We start from the raw sequence: 13,117 nt of genomic DNA, 5'->3' as shown, positions 1-13,117 counted from the left end.
ATCAACATGAATCATTGTGCCGGGCTGCTACCACAGGCTGCAGATGTGACGGCCATGGACATGGATCTCAGTCCGAGGCCGCAGTTACGACGGCCATCCACACAGCATGATATCGACCCCGTCGTAGTAACCACTAACCACCTGTGAAGATTCGCATTCAGTCGTGGATGGCATTGCGATTGGAGGGACCTAGAGGCTGTTGTCGCTGATGGGGATTGGGAAGAGAAAGAAAGGATTTGGGAGTAATCGGCTGGGAACCTTCTTGGAATTTTTGCACGGGGCTTGGGCTGGAGGCGGGCGTCATTCTGCGAAAGAAACGCCGGTCTGGACCTCCTTTTCTAAACAAAAATTATTGATGTGCCATCAATAATTGCACATTTTGTAGCAGTGAATTCATATGTGGATGTATGAGACTATGAGTTAGTACGTCTTTAATTAATCTTTTTGTACCTCACATATTAAAATACTATTTTTGAACGAAATTGAATAGAGACGAGACATAACCACGCGTAGAAAAGAACATTTTTCAGAATATGTTGCTACTTCTGAATATATATATATTTTCTTTCAAAATTCCAGACTCGCTCGCCTAATCCATATTTACATCCCTGTGAGACTAGGCCAACTCCATGTCAATGTGCTGCTTCGCCCATGATGAAAACTTATCAATCATCATTAAGTAGGTACAGAGTACATGGCATACAGTATGTGGTAAGCTGTCTTAGAAAGAATTAATTTAAATTTGGTACAGTAATACAGGTTGCAGGTAAGGTATGACCAGCAATCCCCTTGTTAGAGACCGAACCAAAATGAAGCTCCCACGTTCGTTACGATTTTGGACCGTTCGATCAACGTTCCTGATGTGTAATGGCCGTCGGATCTCTTGGTGGACTAGTACTGAACGTCCGATCAAACTGGCGTTCGCTCATCGCCGTTCGATTTCGTCTGGCGCTGCTGGGATGGAATTCCACCATGCGTTTTACGCTCCCGCTTCCCTGGTGTGACGCGTTGACAAGGGGGGCCGGGCTCTGTGGGTCACGGTCGTCAGTGTCTGTGGCGGGTGCTGATGCCGGTGCGAGGCCGTTCTGGGCGGGGCGCGGTGCCACCGCCTGATAATTGCATCGCCCGCCGAGGGTGTATTCGACATTGCACGCCGCCCCCCTTGTGTGGCGCTTCGCCTATGTATGGCGCATGGGTAAAGCCACGGACCAGACTGGCTGGGGCATAACCAACCCTAGCCTTCCTCTCTGTTTCGCCGTCCCCATCTTTCTCCCCGTCTTCCTCTCCTTCGCCCGTCGCCGACTTCTTGCTGCCTCTCCCGCCGTCGAACCTCAGGTCTGGTCTGCGTTTCCGGCTGTTATTTCGTGGCTAACATCTGTGTGCCTGTCATCTGATGCGGTATGTTTGTTGTAGATCCAGTCAGCTTCTAGGGTTCGATCTTTGGTGTGGACGATGCATCTCGGTTCTTCGCCTGGTTGATTGCGATGGATGAGGTAATCTATGACGCTCTGCTCTACTTTACGTTCGATTCGTGCTCCCTTGTTTTTTTTTTGATTTGTTTCTAACCGATGCGCAGGATTAGGGTTAGGGTTGGCCCTTGGTCTTCGTTTGCGGCGTCGTCCTTGTCTTCTGTTTACAAGTGATTGGGTCTGCTGTGGTTGATTCGTGCGAGGGTGCCTGTCGACGGTCCTGGAGCAGGTTCGTTGCTAAAAATTTTCCTTTATGTTGCCTACTTGCTTCCCTGTTTATCGTGTTGGATCTGTATGAGTAGATGGATTTTGTATCGGTATTTTGGCGGCCCTGTTATTTACTTGTCGTGATGTTTTGTGCCGTTGACGCAAGGGGTGGTGCTCTGTTTAGGCCATAGGTTACTCAGATATGGATGGCTGTGGTTCAGAAGCGAGAGTGATTCAGGTTTCTGTTTCGTTTTAGGCTATCTTTCTTCTACGGATTTGTGTAGCAGTTGCGTTTGGATATAGTGTTTGTTCAGTCTAGGGTGTATGTCGATGTGAGATTGGATCTTTCCTGCTGCTCTCTCCGCCCTCTCTCCCGTCCCTAGGCTTAGGTGCCTCGGGCTTGGTCTCGGCCGTCCGCCTCCACCCGCCGCCCGCCCCTGGCATTGCGGCTGCTGCTGCTCCTAATTCAGAGTTGTTGTTGCTGCCAAAGTTGCTCTAGCTTATGTACCGCTTCTGCCGCTACATGGTGATGCTTGCTGCTGTTGCTTGATGCTTGTGCACAGTCTCTGGTTATGGGCGGATGTTTTGTTCTAGGATATACTGAACCCAGTGTCTGTTCATTAGAGTCCTGATTACTGATTACAGGGCTTTCTGGTATACTGAACCCACCAATTGATGGCTTGTAAATCATGTGAGCTGGCCGTTTAGATATGATGATTGCTTGTCAGGTCTCTAAGGTGTAGCGTGCTGGAGATATCGAATCGTGCGTTCTGTTTATTGTTGTGTTGGTTCCTGATTACAGGGCTTTCTGTTTGTGTGCTGCCATATTTTGTATGCGTTGTTCCTGGCTAGGTGCTTTGCGTTTGTTTTCTAAATTGGAGGATCTAATGTCTGCTTCTGTTTCCTTTTTGTCTTTTTTGTGTGGGTGGTTTGTTTTTTTATGGGTATTATATGTGGCAGGATGTTTGCTGTGAGTTGTTCGTACGTGCACCTGTTGGATGCCGTCGCCTCTCGATGCCGTTTGCCGTTTCACTCATACCTGTGAGAGTTTATGGAAGATGGTGATTTGCTTGGTGGAGTTGAGATCGAGGTTTCTATTCCTGGGAGTGGTGCACCGACGGACAGGAGATTTTTCTGGTCCCATTCCAGTGTGAGACTGTCCATTTATGAAAATGCTGCTTTCCAGGCGATTTGTTTTCTGCAGGGTGTGTATGGGTTTGTTGTGATGGATTACAACTATAAGAGTATGTCTACTTATCGAGAGCTTGCTCGCTCTGCAATGGTTTTGGCTGCGTCGTTGGTCCGGACCATGCACACTGATGCCCATGCTGATGTGTCTGCCGTTGTGGGTGACGTCGATGTTGCTGCGCAGTGGCAGATGCTGCATACTGCCTTGGTCGCAATGGCATGTGCTTTATAGTGCTGGTGTAGGGCTTATTTGGTTTTGTTTTTCAGTGGTTTGTTTTTTCCTTGTCCCGGGTGTTGTGTATTTGAGTCATGCTGTATGTGCAGCTGAAATGTTGTACTATTTAAATATAATGCTCATTTGTACTCACTGGCATTCAATAAAGTTGTTGTTGCCTTCCGCTATTACATATTTTATAGCTCTGGTCCAGCATTTTCCTTATGTATGTACTCTGTCTTGGTGTATATGATGATCTCACTACTGACTGGGAATTTTTTTCTGCGGTCTATCTGCATGATGATGTTCCTGATTTTTCTGTCTCGTGTTGTCCAGTGTTGGTTTGCCATGTTATCGTGTGGTGGAATTCTTGTCCGTGGGTGTACTATTGTCTGAGGAGGTGTTTGTATGGCGGATGAAGCTGCGGATGGTCATAGAGGGGGGGTTGGTCATGGACGAGGCGAGGGCTGTGGGAGCCCGGGATGGTGGTGGTTATGGCTCGGGAAGGGGGGGTGTCTCTGCACGGGAGGGGTCCTCTGCACGTATCCCTGTGATTGGTCGTGGTTGTGTCCGTGGACATATGCCTGCCCCGGGCCTTGTGATGCCGGTTATAGGCATTGTTGGTGGACGCGGACAAGGTGGCGTAGTTATAGGTCAAGGTGATGTTGATTGTCCAAGGGAGGGTGGACAAAATGTTGTTGCTGTTGTCCGAGGCCGCGTCGAGCTGGTCGTGCCCCTGTGGCTGCTGCTGCCCGAGGCCGTGGGTCTGGGCGTGCCCCTGTGGCTGCTCCTTCCCGAGGCCATGGTTCTGGGCGTGCCCCTGCCGCTCCTACTACCCGAGGACGCGGGTCTGGGCGTGCCCCTGCCGCTGCTGCTCCCCGAGGACGCGGGTCTGGGCGTGCCCCTGCTGCCCGAGGCCGCGGGGCTGGGCGTGCTGCTTCGCGTGGCCGTGGCTCTGCTAGGGTGCCTGCTGCTGCTGCTCCCGTGCAAGGACGTTCTGCGGTTGCTAAGTTGTACACGCCACGCGTGCCTCCTGGGTTTCCTCCTCGAAAGCGTAAACATGCGTTCCATTTCCTTATTGTGGAGGTTATGTGTTTCTCAGGTTATTGTTTTCATGTGCTGATCCTTTCATGTTTTTGGTGTTCTCTGCCCCTCCTAGGTGATAGTTGGCTTCCCTATTTAAGTTCAGCTGAAACAACCTCAAACCGCAGGAAACGTAGGGTGAACCTTGACTTGCTTCGTTCTGGCTATGAAGGTGCTTGTGTTGTTATAGATCTATTGTTGGTTGCTTGTTTGTGCTCTTTGTTACCTCATCTTATTTTGGCTATTCCGTTATAGAGAACACTGTTTATGGTCCCATGCCAGAAGATTGGCGAGGTTACTCTGTTGCGTTTGCTGAGTCGATTAAAGGTATTAGCTGTCGATTCTTGGGTCTAGCACGATTGGTGTTTTCATATATGTGTGTCTATTGTCCTCTGTTCTATGGATTGTTTTTCATTTCATGCCTCTATGGGGCTGTTAGCTTCCTATGCAGATAAATCATACTATGGCCCTCCAGATTTCTTGTGTCGGTATTGTGGTGCCTCTTTCTAGTATAATGAACGGGTGAAATCAAAGTCTTATTGGGCGAAGTGCGAGATGGTTTACTATCTCTGCTGTAAAGGTGCTAAGGTTTATATTCCTCCTTTCAAGGATCCCCTGGCTTATCTCCGGGAGCTTCTTCGATTTGATGGAACTGCTTGTGCAAAGAAATTCCTACGAAATATCCGTCAGTACAATTGTATGTTCGCTTTCACTTCCATGGGTGCTACTATTGACCGTTCGCTTGATGGTACTTGCGGGCCTAAGATCTTCAAGATAAGTGGCCAGGTAACCCATCATATAGGTTCGCTCCTGCCAAAAGGTGACGATGACCCTAAATTTGTTGAGATGTATATACATGACCCGTCTAACGAGATTGATCATAGAATATGTGCTTTGAATCCGGAGGATAAGCCTGATGGGGGTATTGATAGGAGTATAGTTGTTGGTCTAAGAGACATGCTTAACGATTCCAATCCATTGGTTAAGACCTTTAGAGAGGCCAACAGTATTATAGATAATCCTGGTGATGGGCCTGTTGAGGAAGTTTCGATTCACATAATTGGTCCTTCGGAGGGTGACGGTCCACAATATAGTCTCCCTACTACTGCTGGGCTTGCTGCTTTAGTTGTTGGCGACTTTACAGGAGAGAGGTCATCCAGGGATATAGTTTTTTCTAGTCGGTCGGAAGGTCTTCAGAGGATCTCCTCCTTGAACACTGCTGTCATGCCTTTGCAATACCCCTTGCTTTTTCCTTACGGAGAGAGGGGGTTCCACATAGATGTTCCTCATTTGATTGTCCCTGTAGGTGACGATGGTGGAGGTGATGTTTTGATTGATCCTGTCCATGATAATACATTAGACCTAGGGTCTAATTCTGGTATCCCGAGTGGTCCGTCTCTTCAATCGAATGTAGGATCTACTTCTTGGGTCCCAAGTGGTCCGCCTGTTCCGTCCGATATAGGGTCTACTTCTGGGATCCCGGGCGGTCCGCCTCTTCCGTCCGATATAGGGTCTACTTCTAGGATCCCGGGCGGTCCGCCTCTTCCGTCCGATATAGGGTCTACTTCTGGGATCCCAGATGGTGAGCCTCCTGTGTCGGATGCGGGGTCTGCTGATGCCCCGGTTGATCAGTCTCCTAGCGGTAGTAGGAAGAATAAGATGACTATGCAAGATTACTATCGTTTTATGTGCCATTATAAGGGTGATCAGCCTAAGCCATACTTGTGTTATGGCCTGCTGTCTTCTCAGTCTGTTGTGGATGCACGTGCATGTATCGATGAGAACAGGCTTTGGTACATACTGAGAAACCAAGACATGCTTAGGGCTGAGCATTTGCAAGGTATCACCGATGCCATCAATGATGGATGTGTTGATAGTACTCTTATTGGAAAAAGAACCATACTGCCGGTCCCCGTTATTACAAGGAAATTTCCAAGACGGCCTTGCTATATGTCGGGTGCATGGTGCTCCTGATGTATTTACTACTTTCACCTGTAACCCCAAGTGGCCTGAGATCACTGCGGCATTGGAGACAGGGCAGCAACCCTCTGATAGGGCGGATGTTATTGTTAGGGTGTACCGTATGAAGCTTGTTGAGTACTTGGAAGAGATCCAATGTGGAAAAGCTTATGGTTCTGTCAAGGCTGGTACTTGTTTTGTCTTTCTGTATGATTTTGATGCGTGTGTTGTCGTTAGTGATGTATTTTTTCCCTCTGCTGTGTTGTATGATATGCTTGGCTTCTCACAAGTTTTTTATGTGTCTCTTTTCAGTGCTGCATACTGTTGAGTTCCAGAAGAGGGGTCTGCCACATGCTCACATATTGATTTGGCGGATAGGAAGCCCAGGTGAGATTGGTGTTGAAAATATAGATTCCTTTATTTCTGCTGAAATACCTGATCCATTAGCAGATCCTCTGGGTTATGTGTTAGTTACTGAGTTTATGATGCATGGCCCGTGCGGGAAAATGAATGGTAAATGTGTCTGCATGAAAAAGGGTTCTTGTTCTAAGCATTTCCCAAAAGAGTTTAGAGAGGAAACAATCGTAGATGACAAGGGGTTTGCCCTGTATCGACGTCGTAACGACAGCCGAACCATCTTTAAAAATGGCCACTATCTTGATAATAGGCATGTGGTTCCTTATAACATGGCTTTGCTTAAGAAATTTCAGGCCCACATTAACGTAGAGTGGTGTAATAAGACTCAGGTGATGAAATACTTGTTTAAATATGTCACAAAGGGTGCTGATTATGCTAAAGTAATGTTAGAACGTTTTAAGAAAGCAGGTGTCTATGGTGATGGTCCCGTGGATGAGGTCCTGGAATATTTGCTATGTCGTTACATCTATGAGTATGATGCGTTATGGCGTATATTTGGTTTCCAGATACACTGTAGGGTGCCATCTGTGGATAGATTGGTTGTTCACCTTCCTGGCATGAATGTTATCCGTTATTTTCCTGGTGCTGATCTTACCAAAGTTGCTAATTCTGAGAAATTGAAAAAAACTATGCTGACTGAATGGTTTGTTGCCAATGAATTGTATGAGCATGCTCGGTCATCAACATATTGTGATTTCCCAATTATATGGACCTGGGACCCTGTGAATAGATCATGGCACAAGAGAGGCGGTGGTGACAAAATTGGTCGCATATATTATGTTTGTCCTACAAAAGGTGAATTATACTACTTGCGCGTGCTCCTGATGATTGTTAAGGGGGCTAGATCTTTTATAGATCTTAGGACATATGATGGGCGTGTGTACGATAATTTTAAAGATGCTTGTGCTGCTAGGGGTTTATTAGGAGATGACAGTGAATGGTACATGTCATTTGATGAGGCTGTGATTTGGGGGTTTGGAAACCGTCTTAGACAGTTGTTTGTCACTATGCTTATAAATTGTCATGTTAGGGACAAGAGGGATTTCTTTGAACGCTATTGGTTAAGTATGGCGGATGATATCCAGCACACAGTGTGCTCTGTGTTGGATAATGAAAATTATGAGGTCCCCGTCGATAGGCTTAGAAACATGCTTCTTGATGAACTCACGGGTATATTTTTAAAGCATGGTTCTGATATACAAAATTTCAACTTGCCGTCTCGTACAATTGATGATGGTCATACCTTCATTGATAACAGGTTAATTCATGAGGAGATGTCATATGATGCTGTTTCATTGGCTAGAGAGGCACCTGTTATGTTCCATAGTTTAAATACTGATCAGGTAGCCGCCTATAATATGATTGTTGATTGCGTTCGATCAGGAAAACCAGGTTTCTTCTTTGTTTCTGGGTATGGAGGTACTGGGAAAACCTATCTTTGGAGTTCAATTTGTGCTTTACTTAGAGGTGAGAGAAAGATAGTACTTACTGTTGCGACGTCGGGGATTGCGTCCCTACTGTTGCCTGGTGGGAGAACTGCACATTCTCATTTTAAAATACCTATTAACATCGATGATGATATGTTATGTGATATTAAGAGAGGTTCTTGCCTTTGTAAACTGTTTGAGGCAACTTCTTTGGTTATTTGGGATGAGGCGCTTATGACACATAGGAAGTGTTGCGTGATATTCTTTCCGCACATGATGCATCGCGTGCAGACCTCCCGTTTGGTGGACTGGTCATGGTTGTAGGAGGGGATCTTAGACAGATATTGCCAGTTATTGAAGGGGGTACCAGGCCTCAGATTATTGATGCAGCCATCACAAATTCTCCGCTATGGTGCAATGTTCAGACCCTGCCCCTTACAATTAACATGCGATTGGCTGTGCCAAATGCAAATGCTAGGGTACAAGAAGCTGCTGCTTTGTTCAGTAGGTGGGTGCTAGATCTTGGTGAGGGGAGACTGCCTGTTACGAAGCGAGGTGATGAGTCAGGGGCTTCTTGGATAGAAATACCAGATGATCTGTTGGTTCAGGCCGATGGGAATCCAATATCTGCCATCGTCTCTTCCATTTACATTGACTTTCTGGATAATTATGTAAGACCTGACTATTTGCGAGAGCGATCCATTCTAGCAACGACCAATGACTTTGCCAAGGACATAAATGTTCATGTTATGAGTTTGGTTCCAACCGTTAGCAGAGAGTATTTGAGCGCCGATTCCATAGATAGCTCTGGAGATTGTGTTCAAGAGGAAAACCTGTTTTATCCTGTGGAGTATTTGAATACTATAAAAATCATTAATTTTCCCTGCCACAAGCTTACTCTTATAAAAGGGGTTCCGATTATGCTGTTAAGAAATCTGAGCCAGGCGAATGGTCTTTGTAATGGCACACGCCTTATTGTAAAAGATATGGGCGATCATGTCATTGAGGCTGTTATAATAACAGGGTCCCACATAGGTGATACCGTCTACATCCCTAGAATTGAATTGTTGTCAAAGCAGTCAAAAGCATCGTTTGTACTTCGACGCCGCCAGTTTCCAGTGTGTGTGTGCTATGCTATGACAATCAATAAAAGCCAGGGCCAGACGTTATCTTTGGTTGGTGTATATCTTAAAAAACTCGTCTTCACCCATGGCCAGCTGTATGTAGCCGTGTCTCGTGTTACTTCGAGAGATTCCTTGAAGATCCTTATAGTTAATGATGATGGCACCTGTGGCTCCGAGACGAAAAATGTTGTCTTCCCGGAGATCTTTTGATCTGCTGGGATGGCGTAGTGCTACTGCGCGGTGATTTGTATTTTGTGCTGTGTATGGTTGTTCTTTTGGTACTCTACAGGCCTATTATGATCATGCTTTGCTTCAGTACTTGTGTACAGATATAAGATCTCTTAGATCTAGGGTTTTCTTGAATTGCACTTTATTATTGTCTTCTTTTACATTACGATGATCTATCTGTTATCCGTACGTACCATGATTTATGCCTTTTGGACATTTTGCCTTCTGTTTTGCTGTGCTTTTGCTACGGCTTTGCTGCAGATGTCGATCACTGCTTTGGATGAACTTGTCCCAGGAATTAGCACTGTCATGGTTCGTGTTTTCATCTCGCGGATGTGGCACCATCGTGGGGCCACAGACGTTGGGCCCATAAAGCACACCGACTTAGTCTTCCTAGATGCTGAGGTAGTTGATCTGTCCTTATGACTCGTGTTGTTTGTCGTTTTGATCCTTTCGTTTTGTTTGATAATGATCAATGGATGTGGTTGTGTTTCTGGGTGTGTTAGTGTTATTTGCTCATAGTCTGCCGTTTGGTCTTGCCAGGGTAGCCACATATATGCTGAAATATCTGAGAAGCAGGTGTCAAAGTTCATGGGTAAAATCGTCGAAGGTTGTGCGTATGATGTATACTAGTTCTTGGTGTTTCCAAATAAAAATTACTTCAAGCCCGTCGATTCGACGAACATGATCAGATTTAATAGGTTCACCACTGTTGAACCAACCGTTGAGACGGACCTTGAATTCCCATTCTACACTTATTCGCTCACTAAACTGGCCCACCTGCCTGCGCCCCTTGAGAGGCCTCCTTTCTTTACAGGTTTGTTCTTTTTGTTTTCGTTTATTTGTTCTTTGTATGACCTTCGGCTGATGCCTCTTCCTGTCGACTGTAGATGTGCTTGGCCTTATCGTTGCCGTGTCAGACACCATGCAGTATCACAGTTCAAGCAGGGCCCAACCTTTTGTGAAACGAATTGTCACCATTCGGGATCTCAGGTCTGCTGTCGTGCTCTTTTAGGCATCTTCTTTGTATTCTCCTCGCTTAGTTTGCTATGGCGTTTGATAAAGTCTGTACTCTGTACTATGCTCCATGCAGTGGGTATCAGATAAATGTTGTGCTTTGGGGCGAGCATGCAACGGTGTTTGATGCAGAGGAGGTCATCACAATTGGTCTGACCGGACCAGTCTTCGTTCTGTTTGTTGGCACTCTGGTCAAAAACTATGAAGGTTTGTTCTTTAGCAACTTTGATAAGAGATGTCATGTGTGTTTGACATTCCATGCCAGTTGTAACATGTGTTCCTATCCTACATGTAGGTCGAAGGGGGGTTAGCGGAAGTGCAGCGTGTCGGTGGTACATTAATGATGACATTACTGAAATATCATATTTTCATGAGAGGTTCGTCACTTTTTGCTTACACAGGCATCATCCTGCATTCTTTAGAGATGGCTTCATGTGTGGTCTCATGATTTTCTTTCTTTTGCTTCTTAATTATAGGTTACAGGGCAAGTTCTCTCCTGTAGAAAAGATACGTTTACCAGGACAGACGATGGCTCAAGTGGCTGCACATGTTGAAATGGAAACTAAGACGGTGGCAGAGCTGCTGGCTTTAGATATATACAAGCATAAGGTAGGTTGCTCGACAGGCTTTTTTCATTTGAAGAGGGGGTGAACGTTCCATTGTTTTGGTGGTTTACCTTGCTACTTTTGTCGTGCGATCTGTTTGTAGGAAGCCAGTTTCTTCACCTCGATTACATTGGCTAGGCTCAGTCCTGGGCAGCGCTGGTGGTTCATGTGCTGTGAGAAATGTCATAAAACTTCCCAGCCATATGGGTCTGTCTACAGGTGCAATGATACCAAATGTTCATGCACCGATGCACGGCCAAGGTGTTGTTACCTCTGGATGTCCATTGCACTCTTCATAATCTTATTTCCATTGCCCTTAACACATGTATGTGCTTTGTTATAGGTATCGGATCTGTTTCGTGGGGGCTGATGATACAGGTGAGGCTGAGTTCGTCTTATTTGATAGAGCCGGCAGGGATGCTGTTGATAAATCTCTGATCACCCTGCTACGCGAGGGGAATTCTAACCGGATGCCTCTTAACGAGGTTGTTCAAATGGCCCGTGGGACTGATGCCCTTCCCCGTGAGCTTTCTACATTGATTGGCCAAAAGTATCGATTTGTGGTGTCTATCTCGTCAAAGAGTTTCCAACCAGAGGCAGAAGAGACCTCATACCAGGTCAACCGTATTGATGTTCCAGTGGAAAAGGGGTCCCGTTCCACAGTTGAGTATCGCAAGGCTGATTCTTCTGAACAGTTTGAAAGTGATACAGGCTCACTGGCCCTTGCTGGTGTTGCTGACTCTACTGTGCTTCCCACTGAGTCCATCCCATCCTTAACCACCACGGATCTCCATTCGCTTGTCCAGTCAAATGTAAATTCATCTTGCAATGGATTGTTGTCTGTTTGTTCTTTTTTTCCACTACATCTGACAGAATGGCTTTTTCCTCTGTTTCTGCTCTTGACAGGAGGCTACAACTCCTAAAGCTCAACCTGGCCGTGGTCGGGCTTCTCCGGCATCTGTCAACAAAGTGTATGTGATGCAAGCGCTCTGAAAATCAGCATTTCCTACTTCCTTGGAAATACTGCATTCCAACTTGTCATGATAATCTGTGTTATATTTCTAGATTGCAGTACCAGTGTAAAGCAGATGGAAAAGAACAAGGCGCCAAAGAATGTTGTGCATGTGCCTCTGCTTCCTCCAGCTACTAATGAGGTGCTTACTCTATCTTATCTTATGGCTGACAAGATGATTCTTGATTTATCACTGACGCCTGCTTGTCTTTCCTTCTTAAGGTCACCGATCCAGTTGTTGATCCTAAAACACAGGATGTTGATGGGACTACTTCAAGGTGCTTGCCCTTTTCCGGATATTTTGAATCGGCTGTTATGTTTAGTGATACGATTCTATTCTGTTGTGATCAACCATTGTTTGTTTTTGAAGGGGTGTTGATGCAGAGGAGGGAGGCGAGGATCCCAGCGCCAGGAAAAGGCTTAAGCTCTAGAGCAGCTGATGCTGATTGATCTACTCTTTTGGTATATATGCCTTGTCCTTATTGTAACACCCCGGATGTAACTTTCCCAATTTGTACTCCAACTCTTGCCGTTTCCGGCGTTAAGTTATTTTATTTTTCTCGGGTTCGGGTCTTTGTCTCCGTGTGTTGTTATCGTTGTCATGCATCTCATATCATGTCATCATGTGCATTGCATTTGCATACGTGTTCGTCTCATGCATTCGAGCATTTTCCCCGTTGTCCGTTTTGCATTCCGGCGCTTCGTTCTCCTCCGGTGGTCATTTCTACCTCTCTTTCGTGTGTGGGGATTAAACATTTCCGGATTGGACCGAGACTTGCCAAGCGGCCTTGGTTTACTACCGGTAGACCGTCTGTCAAGTTTCGTATCATTTGGACTTCGTTTGATACTCCAACGGTTAACCGAGGGACCAAAAAGGCCTCGTGTGTGTTGCAGCCCAACACCCCTACAATTTGGCCCAAAACCCACCTAAACCTGCTCCATCATCTAGAGTGTTCGATCACGATCGCGTGGCCGCAAACCGCACCTCATTTGGACTCTCCTAGCACCCTCTACCTCTATTTTAAGTCCCCTCCCAAAATTCGCGGATCTTCCCCTTCCTCTAACCCTAAGAATCCGCCCCGCGCCGCGCCGGACACGTCCGTGCCGGCCGGACACCGTCCGCCACCCGCCCGCACCAGTGGCAAGCTGCCACGTGGCGCGCCGCAG

The 13,117-nt window shown here is 46.4% G+C and overlaps 1 protein-coding gene across 7 annotated transcripts; it reads left to right on the top strand.

Moving 5' to 3' along the window:
• Window positions 1–1,151: 1,151 nt before the first annotated feature.
• On the top strand, window positions 1,152–12,525 carry LOC123059811 (replication protein A 70 kDa DNA-binding subunit B). 7 transcript variants are annotated; one of them, XM_044482323.1, is made up of 17 exons: window positions 1,152–1,335; window positions 1,414–1,493; window positions 1,577–1,698; window positions 6,433–6,507; window positions 7,796–7,880; window positions 9,612–9,721; window positions 9,860–10,133; window positions 10,207–10,309; window positions 10,410–10,540; window positions 10,629–10,710; window positions 10,810–10,942; window positions 11,042–11,199; window positions 11,282–11,750; window positions 11,845–11,909; window positions 12,011–12,092; window positions 12,173–12,228; window positions 12,321–12,525. In XM_044482323.1, exons 7-17 carry the CDS (start codon window positions 10,001–10,003, stop codon window positions 12,379–12,381), a joined length of 1,473 nt encoding a protein of 490 aa, XP_044338258.1. In that variant the 5' UTR covers window positions 1,152–1,335; window positions 1,414–1,493; window positions 1,577–1,698; window positions 6,433–6,507; window positions 7,796–7,880; window positions 9,612–9,721; window positions 9,860–10,000; the 3' UTR covers window positions 12,382–12,525. The 7 variants fall into 7 exon arrangements, 6 of the variants coding, with proteins under 6 accessions (XP_044338258.1, XP_044338257.1, XP_044338256.1 ...); XM_044482322.1 differs by having other exon boundaries at window positions 9,578–9,721; XR_006427601.1 differs by having other exon boundaries at window positions 7,796–9,721; window positions 12,004–12,092.
• Window positions 12,526–13,117: the final 592 nt, after the last annotated feature.

This window comes from Triticum aestivum, chromosome 3A, assembly GCF_018294505.1.
Source record: "Triticum aestivum cultivar Chinese Spring chromosome 3A, IWGSC CS RefSeq v2.1, whole genome shotgun sequence".
NCBI lineage: Eukaryota > Viridiplantae > Streptophyta > Magnoliopsida > Poales > Poaceae > Triticum > Triticum aestivum.
The sequence above is the reverse complement of the archived record's forward strand: the minus strand, read 5'-3'. Positions and strand labels throughout refer to the sequence as shown.

What these genes read in the sequence shown, in the direction of transcription:
- LOC123059811 (XM_044482321.1), top strand. Translation starts at nt 10,001, where the DNA reads ATGATCAGATTTAATAGGTTCACCACTGTTGAACCAACCGTTGAGACG. An exon ending in TGCACCGATGCACGGCCAAG is followed by an intron (nt 11,200 to 11,281) that starts GTGTTGTTACCT and finishes GCTTTGTTATAG; the next exon opens with GTATCGGATCTGTTTCGTGG. An exon ending in CCGGCATCTGTCAACAAAGT is followed by an intron (nt 11,910 to 12,010) that starts GTATGTGATGCA and finishes TCTAGATTGCAG; the next exon opens with TACCAGTGTAAAGCAGATGG.